General features: G+C 40.2%; 1 protein-coding gene and 1 long non-coding RNA gene across 2 annotated transcripts in view; both read left to right on the top strand.

Annotated features, from left to right (window-relative positions):
- zgc:158828 (probable ATP-dependent RNA helicase DHX35) overlaps nt 1-5,769 on the top strand; it is a 9,154-nt gene extending 3,385 nt beyond the window's left edge. Inside the window, exons 10-21 of the mRNA XM_034876388.1 lie at nt 768-864; nt 1,003-1,161; nt 1,651-1,861; nt 2,050-2,174; nt 2,460-2,514; nt 2,677-2,867; nt 2,968-3,045; nt 3,172-3,301; nt 3,488-3,569; nt 3,698-3,769; nt 3,943-4,054; nt 4,160-5,769. Coding sequence (XP_034732279.1) covers nt 768-864; nt 1,003-1,161; nt 1,651-1,861; nt 2,050-2,174; nt 2,460-2,514; nt 2,677-2,867; nt 2,968-3,045; nt 3,172-3,301; nt 3,488-3,569; nt 3,698-3,769; nt 3,943-4,054; nt 4,160-4,198 — 1,351 coding nt within the window. The 3' untranslated portion in view covers nt 4,199-5,769. The remainder of the gene's footprint in view (nt 1-767; nt 865-1,002; nt 1,162-1,650; nt 1,862-2,049; nt 2,175-2,459; nt 2,515-2,676; nt 2,868-2,967; nt 3,046-3,171; nt 3,302-3,487; nt 3,570-3,697; nt 3,770-3,942; nt 4,055-4,159) is intronic.
- Nucleotides 5,770-6,733: 964 nt separating this feature from the next.
- LOC117947505 overlaps nt 6,734-13,388 on the top strand; it is a 29,748-nt gene continuing 23,093 nt past the window's right edge. The window contains exons 1-2 of the long non-coding RNA XR_004657252.1: nt 6,734-6,927; nt 12,423-12,528. This is a non-coding gene — a long non-coding RNA (uncharacterized LOC117947505). The remainder of the gene's footprint in view (nt 6,928-12,422; nt 12,529-13,388) is intronic.

Below are 13,388 nucleotides of genomic sequence, written 5' to 3'. Positions count from 1 at the left end.
GCTGCTGATGTCACCGCCACCATGTTCCCCATCTTCATCCAACAACTCAGCATACATAGCGTGTAAGGAGCCAGCTCGAGGTACTTTCTTTGGCGGCTCGGTGCCAGTCGCTTCCAAACTCGCCTCACCATTTTGCTGCTCCTGTCCAGTAGCAAGGACATCAGAAAGCAGCCCGCGAATCTGGGGCTTGAGTGCGTCGGAGAAATATCTGTCTTTATACCTTTTTTTTTTGGTTAAAAAGAAAACTTTAATGGATTACTTAAACAAATAAGAATCAGAAAAACCTTTTGATCTCAAAGGAGATATTGGGTTAAGTTACAGCCTCTCCTTTCAAGAAAAGAAATGTGTAATGTGTAAACTCCTCGTATTCCTTTCTGTGACTAACCTTCAAATGTCTGATGAGGTTGGTGGTGTTGAAATGTCTTTGGAGCTTTCCGCCTCGTGGAATTTCCTTGGCACAAACGTTGCAAATCGCTAATGTATTGTCTTTTTCAGACACCTTGTAGAACTGCCAGACCGGTGAATGTAGGTAGGCCGCCATTTTAGCTGCGCGTAGATTTTTTTTTTCTCACACGAGTCGTGCCTCTCATCGGTCCATCTGATCGGCCTTTATGGAGACCACCGATCAAACTATTTAAAGCCTTTATCGGCCGATAACGATCAGTGACCGATCAATCGGAGCACCCTTACACATAATTCACTCTGAGGAAATGGTGTATCAATTGGATAATTTGCCTTTAACTCAGAGGTGTGTTTTATTTGTTTAGTCCTGTCCCAGACTATGTGAAGGCCACAGTGGAGACAGTGCTGAAGATCCATGAGACGGAGGATGATGGAGACGTCCTGGCTTTTCTTACTGGGCAGGTGAGTGGCCCTCAACCTTTGACTTGACAGAAGGGATATAATTACGCTAGCATTCCGTTTGTTATTTTATTACTAGAATGTAGCATGGCCAGTCGTTCTTCTCTTCTAGATCATTGTCCATTGTATTTTTCCCCTTAGGAAGAGGTGGAGAAAGTGGTGTCCCTTCTGCAGGACCAGGCCAGGTCTCTGTCACGATACGGCATGAAGAAACACCTGAGAATTTTGCCCATGTACTCTGGTCTACCTTACGCTGAGCAGATGAAGGTCTTTGAGAGGGCGCCCAACTCTGTTCGCAAGGTATCATGTCATTTTATAGTTTGTGAAATTTGCATTTCCACTATTTGGTATATATTCCAACGTCTAAGCAAAAACTAAAAGCAACCTAGTAATCAAACTTAATTATCATTAAATTTCATCTCATTTCACTCATTCCACTTGACTCGTTGAGATGTCAAAGGTCAAAGCCCATAATTGTTGCACTTCTCAAAAAGCTCTTTAATGTATATTTTTTATATACTACAAAGGTATTTCTGGGCTATTTATAAAATGGCGGAGATGCTAATTAATTACACACAAAATGACATAAAAGCATGACTTCCAGATATGGCCTCTATAGCTGGTAAATCAACCACATAAAGTAAAGACACCGTTCTTAGAGAAAATGATAAGAGAGCCACCATATTGAGTTACACTGTGCAATGCATGTGTCAACATGAGACACAATAGCTGTTAAAATAATCTAATTAACAAAATATTTGACTTTTTCCTGTCTGATGCTTCTTCCAGGTTGTGGTGGCCACAAACATAGCTGAGACCTCCATCACTATAAATGGAGTTGTGTTTGTCATTGACTGTGCATTTGTGAAGCTGCGAGCCTATAACCCTCGCACTGCCATCGAATCGCTGGTGGTTACTCCCATCTCCAAGGCTTCAGCCAGCCAGAGGGCTGGGAGAGCCGGACGAAACCGACCTGGGAAATGCTTCAGACTATACACAGGTATGTGTGAGTTTGCAAAAATAGAAGAAGGATGGTAAGTCTTGTAGAAGATTGTCTGTGAGAGAAATTTGCATCGGTAACATTTGTGGCAAAGTGTTGTAGTTTTCATCCACCTCCCTCCACCCTCTCTGCCTGTCACTTTGTCCTTTCCTCCTAGTGTTTCTTATTGCCTCTGTTCCTTTCATCAGAGGAGGACTTTGAGAAACTGCCTGCCTCTACTGTGCCAGAGATGCAACGCACCAATTTGGCCCCTGTCATCCTGCAGCTCAAAGCATTAGGCATTGACAACGTGCTGCGGTTCAGCTTCCTTTCTGTGAGTAGCTTCTTTGCATCCACAGGGTGGCTGTGATGTGTTCACCCACCGTGAAAGGAATTGTACTTTACATTTTAATTAGCCAGAATGGGCCTTGGCCTCTGGGGGGAAATGCAAAGAAACCATAAAATGTAAGGCAGTCATTGTGTGTTTGGGCTTTAAAAGATGTAATGACAAGACTTCCCAAGGACCCCCAGATTGTCATTTAATTCTATCTTTCAGAGAAAATATTGCAAGTGATGGACTTAACATGCATTTTTATTTTTTTTATAAATAATTTTGCAGCCTCCTCCAGCTCAGACCATGGTTCAGGCTCTAGAGCTGCTCTACGCTCTGGGAGGTAAGAAACAAGGCTGGCAGCAGGGTGGTGTAGTAAAAAGGGAAGCCGTCCTACAACTGCAAGACGAGTGTTCCAAATCCTGTGTTGGCAAACATCTGTGTACAAGCTAAGGTGTCCTTTCACATGAGGCAGAATCTGAACCAGTTGTGTGTCTTTTGACAGGTCTGGACCATTACGGACGTTTGACTGATCCCATGGGTGTGCGGATGGCAGAATTTCCTCTCAGTCCCATGTTTGCCAAGATGCTCCTCGAGTCAGGAAACTTTGGCTGCTCCAAAGAGATTGTTACCATTGCAGCAATGATGCAGATTCAGAATATATTTGTTGTGCCGTCCAATCAGAAGAAAGCTGCTGTAAGGGAAAAACGGGCTTTCAAATGGAGCATCTTGTTGAGTTTGCAGAAATGCTTTGTCAGCATAACAATTATCCCATTTTTGCTATCTCACCCTGCAGGCCCGAGAGCACAGGAAGTTTGCAGTTGCTGAGGGAGACCACCTCACCATGCTGAATGTGTACGAAGCATTCATTAAGGTAAAGCGTGTGGTTTAGCTCTGTCGGCGACAGTGATTACAACACTTGGGGCTTGCGCACTTGGCACAAGTCAGGGTAAACGTTGACTCCGATCAAGACTACAACACCCTTTCCTCTTTTCTGCAGCACCAGAAAAGCTCCCAGTGGTGTCAGGAACACTTCCTCAATTACAAGGGTCTGCTGCGGGCTGTGACTGTACGAGAGCAGCTCCGGCGTCTCATGAACAAGTTTAAGGTGCCACGGACTTCAAGTGAAGGTTTGTATGTGTCATGTAACACATGTATCATCAGAGTAGAATGAGGGACACGTAACGACGAGGCAGCGACAGTAGCTGTTTTCAATCATATCAACGTGTGCTACTTTGAATGCACCCTTTGCATCACTGTCATGACTAAATTGTAATGGTAATTTGACACATTCATTGCTTCTTTGTTTTGCACAGGTGACCCTGATGTGATCTTGAAGTGCATTGTATATGGGTTTTTTGCTAATGCAGCCCGCATCCACCATTCTGGTTCCTACCGGTGAGATTGCTTTTAGCTGTTTGTTATTCTTTTGTTAGATATCTAACTTTTCCCAGTAAAAGAATTGTTTCAGTATTCATCCACTTTAAAATCACACAACTCACTCTTGTATTCATTTGCCCTGCCAGGACTTTACGAGACGACCGCGAGCTTCACATCCACCCTAACTCTGTGCTGTTTGGAGAGAAACCTCCAAAATGGTCAGTGCATTTTCTTTCTGCTGCAATCTTATTACTGTGATTTCTCTTTTTTATTCTTGTACGTATATGGTGTGTAGAGAATTTACATACACTTAAAAGTATAAATGATGTTCTCTGACTTAAAAGTGTTTCCAAAGCTACACGTAAAGTATCTTACATTGTCTCGTTTCCAGGGTTGTTTTCAATGAAGTAGTGCAGACGGCAAAATACTACATGCGCGATGTGACAGCTGTGGAATCGTCCTGGTTGGTCGAGTTGGCCCCTCACTTTTACAAGCAGGCCAAGGTAGGGGAAAGAAAGAAACACCAAACTCTGAAAAGGTTTGTTCACTGTGGCTGGAGCTACAGATACGTAGCTGTTTAACATTAACAGTTTCCATTTCTCTTTCAGCATGGTTCACTGGCTAGCAAGAGGTCCCGGGTCCTCTGAAACTTACCATCCCTTCATCGTGTTAAGACAGGAAGACTCATTGCATTAAAAGGAAAAACACCCTGCGAAACTGCCACTGTGCTCCTCTCCATTTCATTGTATATAAAAGTGTTATATATTTCTTGTCCACGTGCAACCTCACCACACGATGTGGCCATGCTAGAATGGGATTAAATGGATGCATTTTTAGCATTGAGATTACCGCACGTGACTTCATTTAAAAGCATCTGTCTGTTTTGGCAGTGATGTAGTTTATATGTGATTTGTGAGAGTAAATAGTGATGAATGTGAGATGAGACCAGGCTGTGTCAATCAAGTATGGCCACATAGTTCACTTCATTCACACTTGTACATAGTCAGAACAGGCTCAGGTCCAGGGAACGACTGGTGTGCCTCAGGCACCCGTCCACACCTGGTTCTTGGCTTCATTATTTTTTTAATTGCTGTATTTTTCTGCTGCATGATAAATAATGGAAGACAATGGTATGTGAGGAGGATTCCCTTTGAGAGACTTATAGGTCAGTTTTTGGGGTCCCCCCAGCCCCAGCTCAGTTTAGCCTGGTTTATAGCTTTATGTTTTTAACTGGCTTACTTTATCTCTTAGTTCTTATGTTTTTAGTTCTCTGTACCTTCATACAGAATGTAGTGTTATATATTTTCAGGAAGGAAACGTCTTTATCTTCTTGGTCTAATAATGATACTGTGAAAAGACTCCTTTACTTTATGATCCTGGTTTTCCACAGTATTGTCACTTTACTATAGTCTAGCGCCGACATAGTGGCCTTGTCACCACTCTGTGCCAATTTTTCTTTATAAGCCTACTTCACATTTCACCCAAGCATTGCAAATGAAAAGCTGTGAAATCAAATCTAAAAATGAAGTGCCATTTGTTCCTGTGATGACATAAAGTGCATTAAGAGCCTCAAAGAAATGGTAGCATTTATTCGATTTCAGCCATCATAATTGCCTTTCTTTTTACGATTTTTGAGCAAGAAATTATGTACTTTTTGTCCCGTTATCATTAACATCAAGCCCAGGTGTTCCAAAAAATGGCCAATTCTTTTGTGATTTACATTCCATATTATGGTTAAGTTTTTCTTCAGAGGTATTTAGCCCTGACAGCGTCAGTAAGCAGCATATTAAAGTTTTGTCATTTGCTTTCAAACAAGAAAGGTCACTGTCACCAAATCTTTATTTGTGCCTGCATGGTTTTTTTGTAGATCTGGTTCTTGGTTCTACTGTAGGTAGATTCAGTAAAATTGTAGTCAAACCACAGAACAACTTGCCATTTCGTAAATAAGTAAACCAACTCAAATTAAATGGATATACAAATGGAGTACCTTTGCATGTTAAATGGTACTCTGATGTAGATGATAAACATTACACATTACAATCACCTTGTAGGACTTATTGCAAATGAAAACATTGATATGTTTTGCTGATACTAAGTATGTATGCAGCCAAAGCAGTAATCTGTAGACCTGTGTAATTGCTCACCTTTGAGATAAAAACTGTCACCTACCATTTACTCCTCACATCCTCAAATAAAGCCTTATTGGTCATGTACTGAGTGTTAGCTTTCAATATTTTTTTTTTCCACACTGAACTAGTGTACTTTGCATGCAGTGCAACTTTGCCAGGAGGTGTCAGTGCTGTACCACAAACTGCCCACTTCGAATGATTCTGAAGAGCAGGAAGAGGGTATTTGTGAGTGTTTGTGTGCATTAGTTCCCCTCGTGATAGGTCTGTAACTTAAAAAAAGATTTTTTTTTAACTTAGATTTCCATTTAGGGATGATGAACTTGCTGTATGAACCTACCTCCAGTGATCTGTAGCACAGCAAATTGATATTTGTGCACAAATGTGATAATATTTACTGCAGGGTTAGCATCTAGAAGATATTAAAGAGCCACATTTATTTTTCTCATAATGTGTTCCTGTCAGTGCTGTTGCAGCTCAAATGTTCTAGGCCTGCTGTGGAAACTTTTATTTGTGAATATACAACACTAAAATACAATATTAACTGACTTTAGAAAGGTCCTGCTTATTAAACTCTAGTTTTAAGATCCTCATAATTCCATGTTTTAAGCTAATTTGCATATAGCCTACTTAATCTAAATTATTGTATGTAATAACATTTTTAGAGAGAAAATGTAAGGCCAAGTAATATTCTGGCATAGAAAGACTGTGTTGCAATTACTTTGTTGCAATGTTGATAATTACATTATGCTAAAGCACAATTAAAAACATAAACGGTTAAGGTGGCTCATGTATTTTTTACCTAATCCTAAATCTTGCTGAGCAACCTAGTGTGAAAATCTAATTTTAATACCTTGTATATATTTATTATGTGAACGTGTTACATTCTACTATCACACACTAGGCAGTGGTTCTTTCCCACCAGAGGGCAGGTAAAGCTCTCTGCAGCGGTTCAGAGTGTAGGAGTGCCGACTGCTGCAATACACCTATCAGCCATCAGTGGAAGCACTGAGCACGTCGTTGCTAAGCAGCAGAGTACTAAAGAAGAAAAGAAAACGCGCCAATATACCTGCGCGGCACCAAACTGTCTTTGCTGGCCCCTGTCTGTCTTTTTCAAGGCTGTATAATAAGGTCGAGTTGTGTGATTTCTACCTATTTTAAACGTCCGTCAGTTGGCAGTTAGCTAACGGACGTGTGTGTGCTCTCGCAAAGTTGTTCTTTACACAAATGTGCAATGGGAACTCTATACGGTGTGTATGCTAACAGTTTTATTTAACTGACAGAATTGGTTTTCAAGTTGACCTTAGTCAGCTAGCTAGCTAGCTAGCTATAGTTAGCTACTAGCCCTGTAGTTTGATTCCCATATACATGTAAAGAGTTGATACCTATCTAACATTCTTTATTGATAGTTGTTTCACGTAGTATTGTTGCTGCCTTGTGCTCCAAATTGTGTTCAATGTTGAATGCTTTATGAACGATATGACAGAAAACAATTAGCTACTTTTAGAACAAACTAAAATATGAAGACATTTTTTAAACTGTGTAGCACTGGGTCAGATTTCGAATTTTGGGTCCAGAGTTAACTCTTGGGAAGTAAACTCACTCACTGGTATGATTTTACAAACCAGTTTGTTTTAGTCTATGTAAAAATATAGCTGTATTTTGGAGAAGCAGTTGTAGTCTTGCCATCAGTTACAACACATTTGCTGTTTACTCATTGTTTCAACTTGGTGCACTTAGGGCTGTTTGTGCCAGTTGATTTTTTGCGCTTGCCATTTCTGCAGACTTACCTTTTTGGTGCATACTTAATATTTTGAAATTGGTTTCTTATCCAGCCTTGGTCCTCCTAAACACTATTTAAGTTTAGCATTTCACTAAAGAATCGATTAGTATGTTACTGAGAAAGATATGGAGTTTTCATAGTTGAATGAACTAGGGAAGGAGATACAAAACAGAGACAAGTCCTTAACTACATGTTATAACAGGTGTCATTCTCAGGAATTGGATTATTCAGACACATGCATCCCGCTATTCACACATATCTAACGGAGAAGGCAATCATTTGTTTTTTACCATAATAAAAGACATCAGACGCAATGTAATCAACATATTGTTGTTAGCTATAAGTTTATTGCCACCGCTTTGGCAATATATTGTAGCTCATTCTAATCAGTGTGTGTGAATAGATGAATAGGAGGCAAATTGTAAAGCACTTTGGATAAAAGCCCTATATACAGTAAATGCAGCCAAGTGGGCATTTCAGGAGCTGTGGATCTCTGCTCGCTTTACACTCTGTTTTTGGTGTCAGTGTTACGGCTTGTTCTTACCCCACTGAACTACACATACATACATACATACATATATATACATACATACATATACAGTAGATATATATATATATGTATATTATACATACACGTACATACATATATACATATACATACAGTGAAGAAAATAAGTATTTGAATACCCTGCTATTTTGCAAGTACTCCCACTTAAAAATCATGGAGGGGTCTGAAATTGTCATTGTAGGTGCATGTCCACTGTGAGAGACATAATCTAAAAAAAAAATCCAGAAATCACAATGTAGGATTTTTTAACTATTTATTTGTATGACACAGCTGCAAATAAGTATTTAAACACCTGAGAAAATCAATGTTAATATTTGGTACAGTAGCTTTTGTTTGCAATTACAGAGGTCAAACGTCTCCTGTAGTTTTTCACCAGGTTTGCAAACACTGCATAAGGGATTTTGGCCAACTCCTCCACACAGATCTTCTCTAGATCAGTCAGGTTTCTGGGCTTTCGGTGAGAAACACAGAGTTTCAGCTCCCTCCAAAGATTCTCTATTGGGTTTAGGTCTGGAGACTGGCTACGCCACGCCAGAACCTTGATATGCTTCTTCCAGAGCCACTCCTTGGTTATCCTGGCTGTGTGCTTCAGGTCATTGTCATGTTGGAAGACCCGGCCTCGACCCATCTTCAGTGCTCTAACTGAGGGAAGGAGGTTGTTCCCCAAAATCTCGCAATACATGGCCTCGGTCATCCTCTCCTTAATACAGTGCAGTCGCCCTGTCCCATGTGCCCCCCCCCCCCATGCTTCACAGTAGTGATGGTGTTCTTGGGATTGTACTCATTATTCTTCTTCCTCCAAACACGGTTAGTAGAACTATGACCAAAAAGTTCTATTTTGGTCTCATCTGACCACATGACTTTCTCCCATGACTCCTTTGGTTCATCAAAATAGTCATTGGCAAACTTAAAACGGGCCTTGACATCTGCTTGTTTAAGCAGGGGAACCTTCCGTGCCATGCATGATTTCAAACCATGACGTCTTGGTGTATTACCGACAGTAACCTTGGAAACGGTGGTCCCAGCTCCTTTCAGGTCATTGACCAGCTCCTCCCGTGTAGTTCTGGGCTGATTTCTCACCTTTCTTTGGATCATTGAGACCCCACGAGGTCAGATCTTGCATGGAGCCCCAGTCCGAGGGAGATTGACAGTCATGATTAGCTTCTTCCATTTTCTAATGATTGCTCCAACAGCGGACCTTTTTTCACCAAGCTGCTTGGCAATTTCCCCGTAGCCCTTCTCAGCCTTGTGGAGGTGTACAATTTTGTCTCTAGTGTCTTTGGACAGCTCTTTGGTCCTGGCAATGTTAGTAGTTGGATTCTAACTGATTGTATGGGGTGGAAAGGTGTTTTTATGCAGCTAATGACCTCAAATAGGTACATCTAATTTAGGATAATAAATGGAGTGGAGGTGGACATTTTGAAGGCAGACTAACATGTCTTTGAGGGTCAGAATTGTAGCTTATTGACAGGTGTTCAAATACTTATTTGCAGCTGTATCATACAAATAAATAGTTAAAAAATCATACATTGTGATTTCTGGGTTAATATTTTTAGATTATGTCTCTCACAGTGGACATGCGCCTACGATGACAATTTCAGACCCCTCCATGATTTCTAAATGGGAGAACTTGCAAATAGCAGGGTGTTCAAATACTTATTTTCCTCACTGTATATACATATTTACTTTTTAACAATGATTTTTATTGTTTTCTCAGTCTGACCCACACATTTACATAAACTGACTAAAACAGACGTGTGGTGAGGACTGCTCCCACAGAGATGGCTGGAAGCATTCAAAAAAATTTCAGAGTTGCATTTTTCTGTCTGGCCAGTGCCACAAGCAGATGCTGGTAAGTAAGGACAAATAAGTATGGCCGCACTAAGGAATCGCTCTGGAACTTGTCAGTCTGTATTCTGCAGTAGTTTGTCTTTGCAAAGGGAATGCATTCCCACAATCAGTAGAAATCTCAATTATATGTTTATGATGTTAAGACCTGTTGTCCGTGGAAGGAAGATCCAGTGTTCTCAAGGGAAAGAAGAGACAAATACACAGTGTAGGATAAGAGAAGGGGTACTTCTCATCACAGAGAATGTCAGTATCTCTATAGATGAAATGAGGTGACTATGGACTGATATGTAGTCTTTGGGTCAGTTACTTTACACATGGAGAATTACAAAAAAGTTGAAATTAAGTTGCTTACAGTTTTTGGGCACCACATGCAGGGACTGGAGTTACATTGAGAGAGTTTTTGATGTTTTTTTTGTATTAACTACTTATCTATAGTCAGAGTATTACCTGTAAGCTAAGCAATGGACTGCTTTGGTTAGGGGTGGCAGCAAAAAGGTATTTCTTCCATCTAGACAGTAGAACTAAAAAAAAAAAAATGTATAAACAATATCAGTTTAATTTAGAATATTTTCAACAGTCTTTTGAGTTGGAGAACTAGCCGTTGTATACATTGATGCTCCCTTCAAAGCCACCAGACTCCTTTGGTAAAAACAGTAACTTTACCTTGCAGAACACAGGAGTTGCTGGTTTGCCACTGCTTCGATCCCTTAGTTTGTTTTGGTTATTGTGTGACTTTTTTGAATCTGTACTAACTCTTTAAAACACCAAAGTCGCACAGCAATAAAAAATAAACTAACCGATTGAGGCAGCGTCACAAAGGGCTGCCTCATGGCAAGGCACAGTAGTGAAAACTTTCTTAATACAGCATAAAATTAAACTAATATTGATTTTCTTTAGGCAGGCCATTTTTATGTGGCTAACTAGAATAAGTTTGGTTGCTGCCCCCATACACTACAGAACATTGCTTAGCTTCTGTGCCAGTACTCTACACTGGAAATCCAGAGTTCTCGCGAGAGCACTATTTGAATTTGCTCAGCGAGTTACTCTGGCATCGAGTAATGCTGCTTCTTAACTATACCCTTGTAGCCGAGCTGCACCACTCACATCGGTGTATCTGATATAGGCAGATGGGGCTCTGGATACGTCCCCCCGTGTGTTGTCATGATTGGTCGTAGTGTTATCCAATTGCGTGCAGTGAGATTTTCAAATGCACGCTTGGTGCTTCCCCTCAAGATTGGGACTTTCATTACTCGATGCCAGACCCTTAATTTTTCGGATTTGGGTCTTGATTACCAGGCTATCAGTACTTTTGCCTGCTTCTCCAAAACTGGACCGCCATCTACTGAAGGTAATACACTGACTATGGACGAGTGTATCATATAACCCCACTTCAAAAAAAATCGTAACTATCCAACAACACAGCATCTCTTACCCTCCACTAACAGAGTAGAACAATCTGTAGTTGCTATTTTGGCTTCACTTTTGCACAACGGGAGGAAGTGGAGCCTCGTTGTCCACCTTTTTTCATAGTCTATGCCCTCCACTTTCAACAGAGAATGACAATCTGTAGTGGAGATATCAGAAATAATGGTTTGCCTGTAGAGTCAATCAGTCAGTCATGGTTATTACTTACTACCCAATTAAACTAATAAGGCATTAACTGCATAAATTGAAAACAATGTAAAGTGCAGCCCACACATACTCGGTCAAGACTAAATATCCCACTTACATAAATATTGTGCAAAATATGGATCTTCCAATACACATCTTTTCTCCCAGGGCTTGACAGTTGCCTGGCTACCTCATGAAACCACATTTGGGTTACCATTAACCAGTTGGGGTCATGTCATGCAGCCGCTTTTCTTTCTTTTTTAAGCTGCGTATATTGTCCTGGGTGATCTGTTGTCCAGGTATATGTGTTTGTCTTAATTGTTCAGTAAAATAATTATGTGAGTGTGTAGACAAAAAGAAGTTAAAACCCATAACCTAGACTATCTGAAGCTGCTGAACTCAAGTAAATACAACTTGAACAAATTATTAAGGTTTACGAAAGTTACACTGCAATGTCTGTGGACAGCAAACCTTCATCAGTGAGATACCATGTTTTCTGGCTCCACGGAGCGCATTGGGAAGTGCCACAGAACTGAATAAACCAGAGATGGCAGCTTAAAACAATTGGAAAGTTGCTTAGTACATAACCTTTTAATACATTTTCTCTCTCATTTATTTAAGTTGTGGTATTTGTGAAAAGCCTTATTCTCTTCGACATCCAATTAGTCTACCTCTGTGTCTGTAACAGTGAGAGAGAATTAACAGAGACATTTGTGGTGTGATAGTATTATTTATCATTCTTGATATCCACTTCTGTTAAGATATGGAGCGCAATTGCACAGCTTCATGGACACTGCAAATGACAAAACATTTTACGTGACCACCAAGCTTTAAGCAACCATGAAATCTGTCATTAGACCATAACAGTTTGGTTATTTACGGTATCTCAATATGGGAAATGTCTTATGTGGCTTGTACGTCCTGTCTTTTAGGTATCTTCAGTGAATGAAACAATGCTGCATCTGTCTCTGTGTCGTCAGACGGGATTTGGAAGGAGGCTGTTCCCCACCTGATGTCTTTACTGAGTTACAAGAACAAGTAAGAGACATATAGCAAATGTTCTTTTTTTGTTTTTCAGTTCCACTCAGTTGCCCATTAATGTTGTGCAACCACATACATGCGAGTTGACAGCCGGAGGTATCAGTGATTAATCGCGTGCATGTGACTCGGACGAGGCAGCAGCTTGAACAGGTTGCACGTACGTGGTTGAGTGTTCCTTACCATATTTCAGTCCTGTCAAAAAATCATTGACATGTTCCATCCAATTCAAAGAATGTTTAACTGTTTTAAAGGGTTTGATGGGAAAGCAAGTCAAGTATGACTTGTAATTACCCCCGTTCAAAGTTTGTACATGTTTTGACAGAAAACACTGTGGTTAATATTTCTCCCCTCAATGAACAACCAGCAATACATGTTTTCCCTCGCAGTTTAGTGATGATCTTGTTTGTTGAAGGGGTTCACAGTTGATCCTGGACTTTTAGATTTTCTTCATCCCAAATATGATAGCTATGGCAATATATACCCCTGAGACCATATAACTTTGCTATTTCCCTTTTATACTTTTGGTTGTGTTAGGCCGTCATGTGAAATGTGACAAACCAATGATCAGGACTGCTTAGTGAAAATATAAGATTTTAAGTTTTTTTACATGAATGTGATGAAGTATGTTGACTTGTCAGGTATTTCATTATATGGATTGGTCAAAAAACAGGCATTCGAGTCTTGTTATTCTCTCCAAAGACTGTCATTATTTTTTTTAATTAAAAAAATAAATATATTTTAAATTTTCTAGACCATGTCATACTGTATACCATATCATATGATCAATCAATCAATCAATCAAAACCTTTATTTGTCCCCAAGGGGCGATTCATTTGCTGCAGTAGCAAGAAACTGAC

This window comes from Etheostoma cragini, chromosome 7 (genome assembly GCF_013103735.1).
Source record: "Etheostoma cragini isolate CJK2018 chromosome 7, CSU_Ecrag_1.0, whole genome shotgun sequence".
NCBI lineage: Eukaryota > Metazoa > Chordata > Actinopteri > Perciformes > Percidae > Etheostoma > Etheostoma cragini.
Note: the sequence above shows the minus strand (reverse complement) of the source record. Positions and strands in the feature narration are given on the sequence as shown.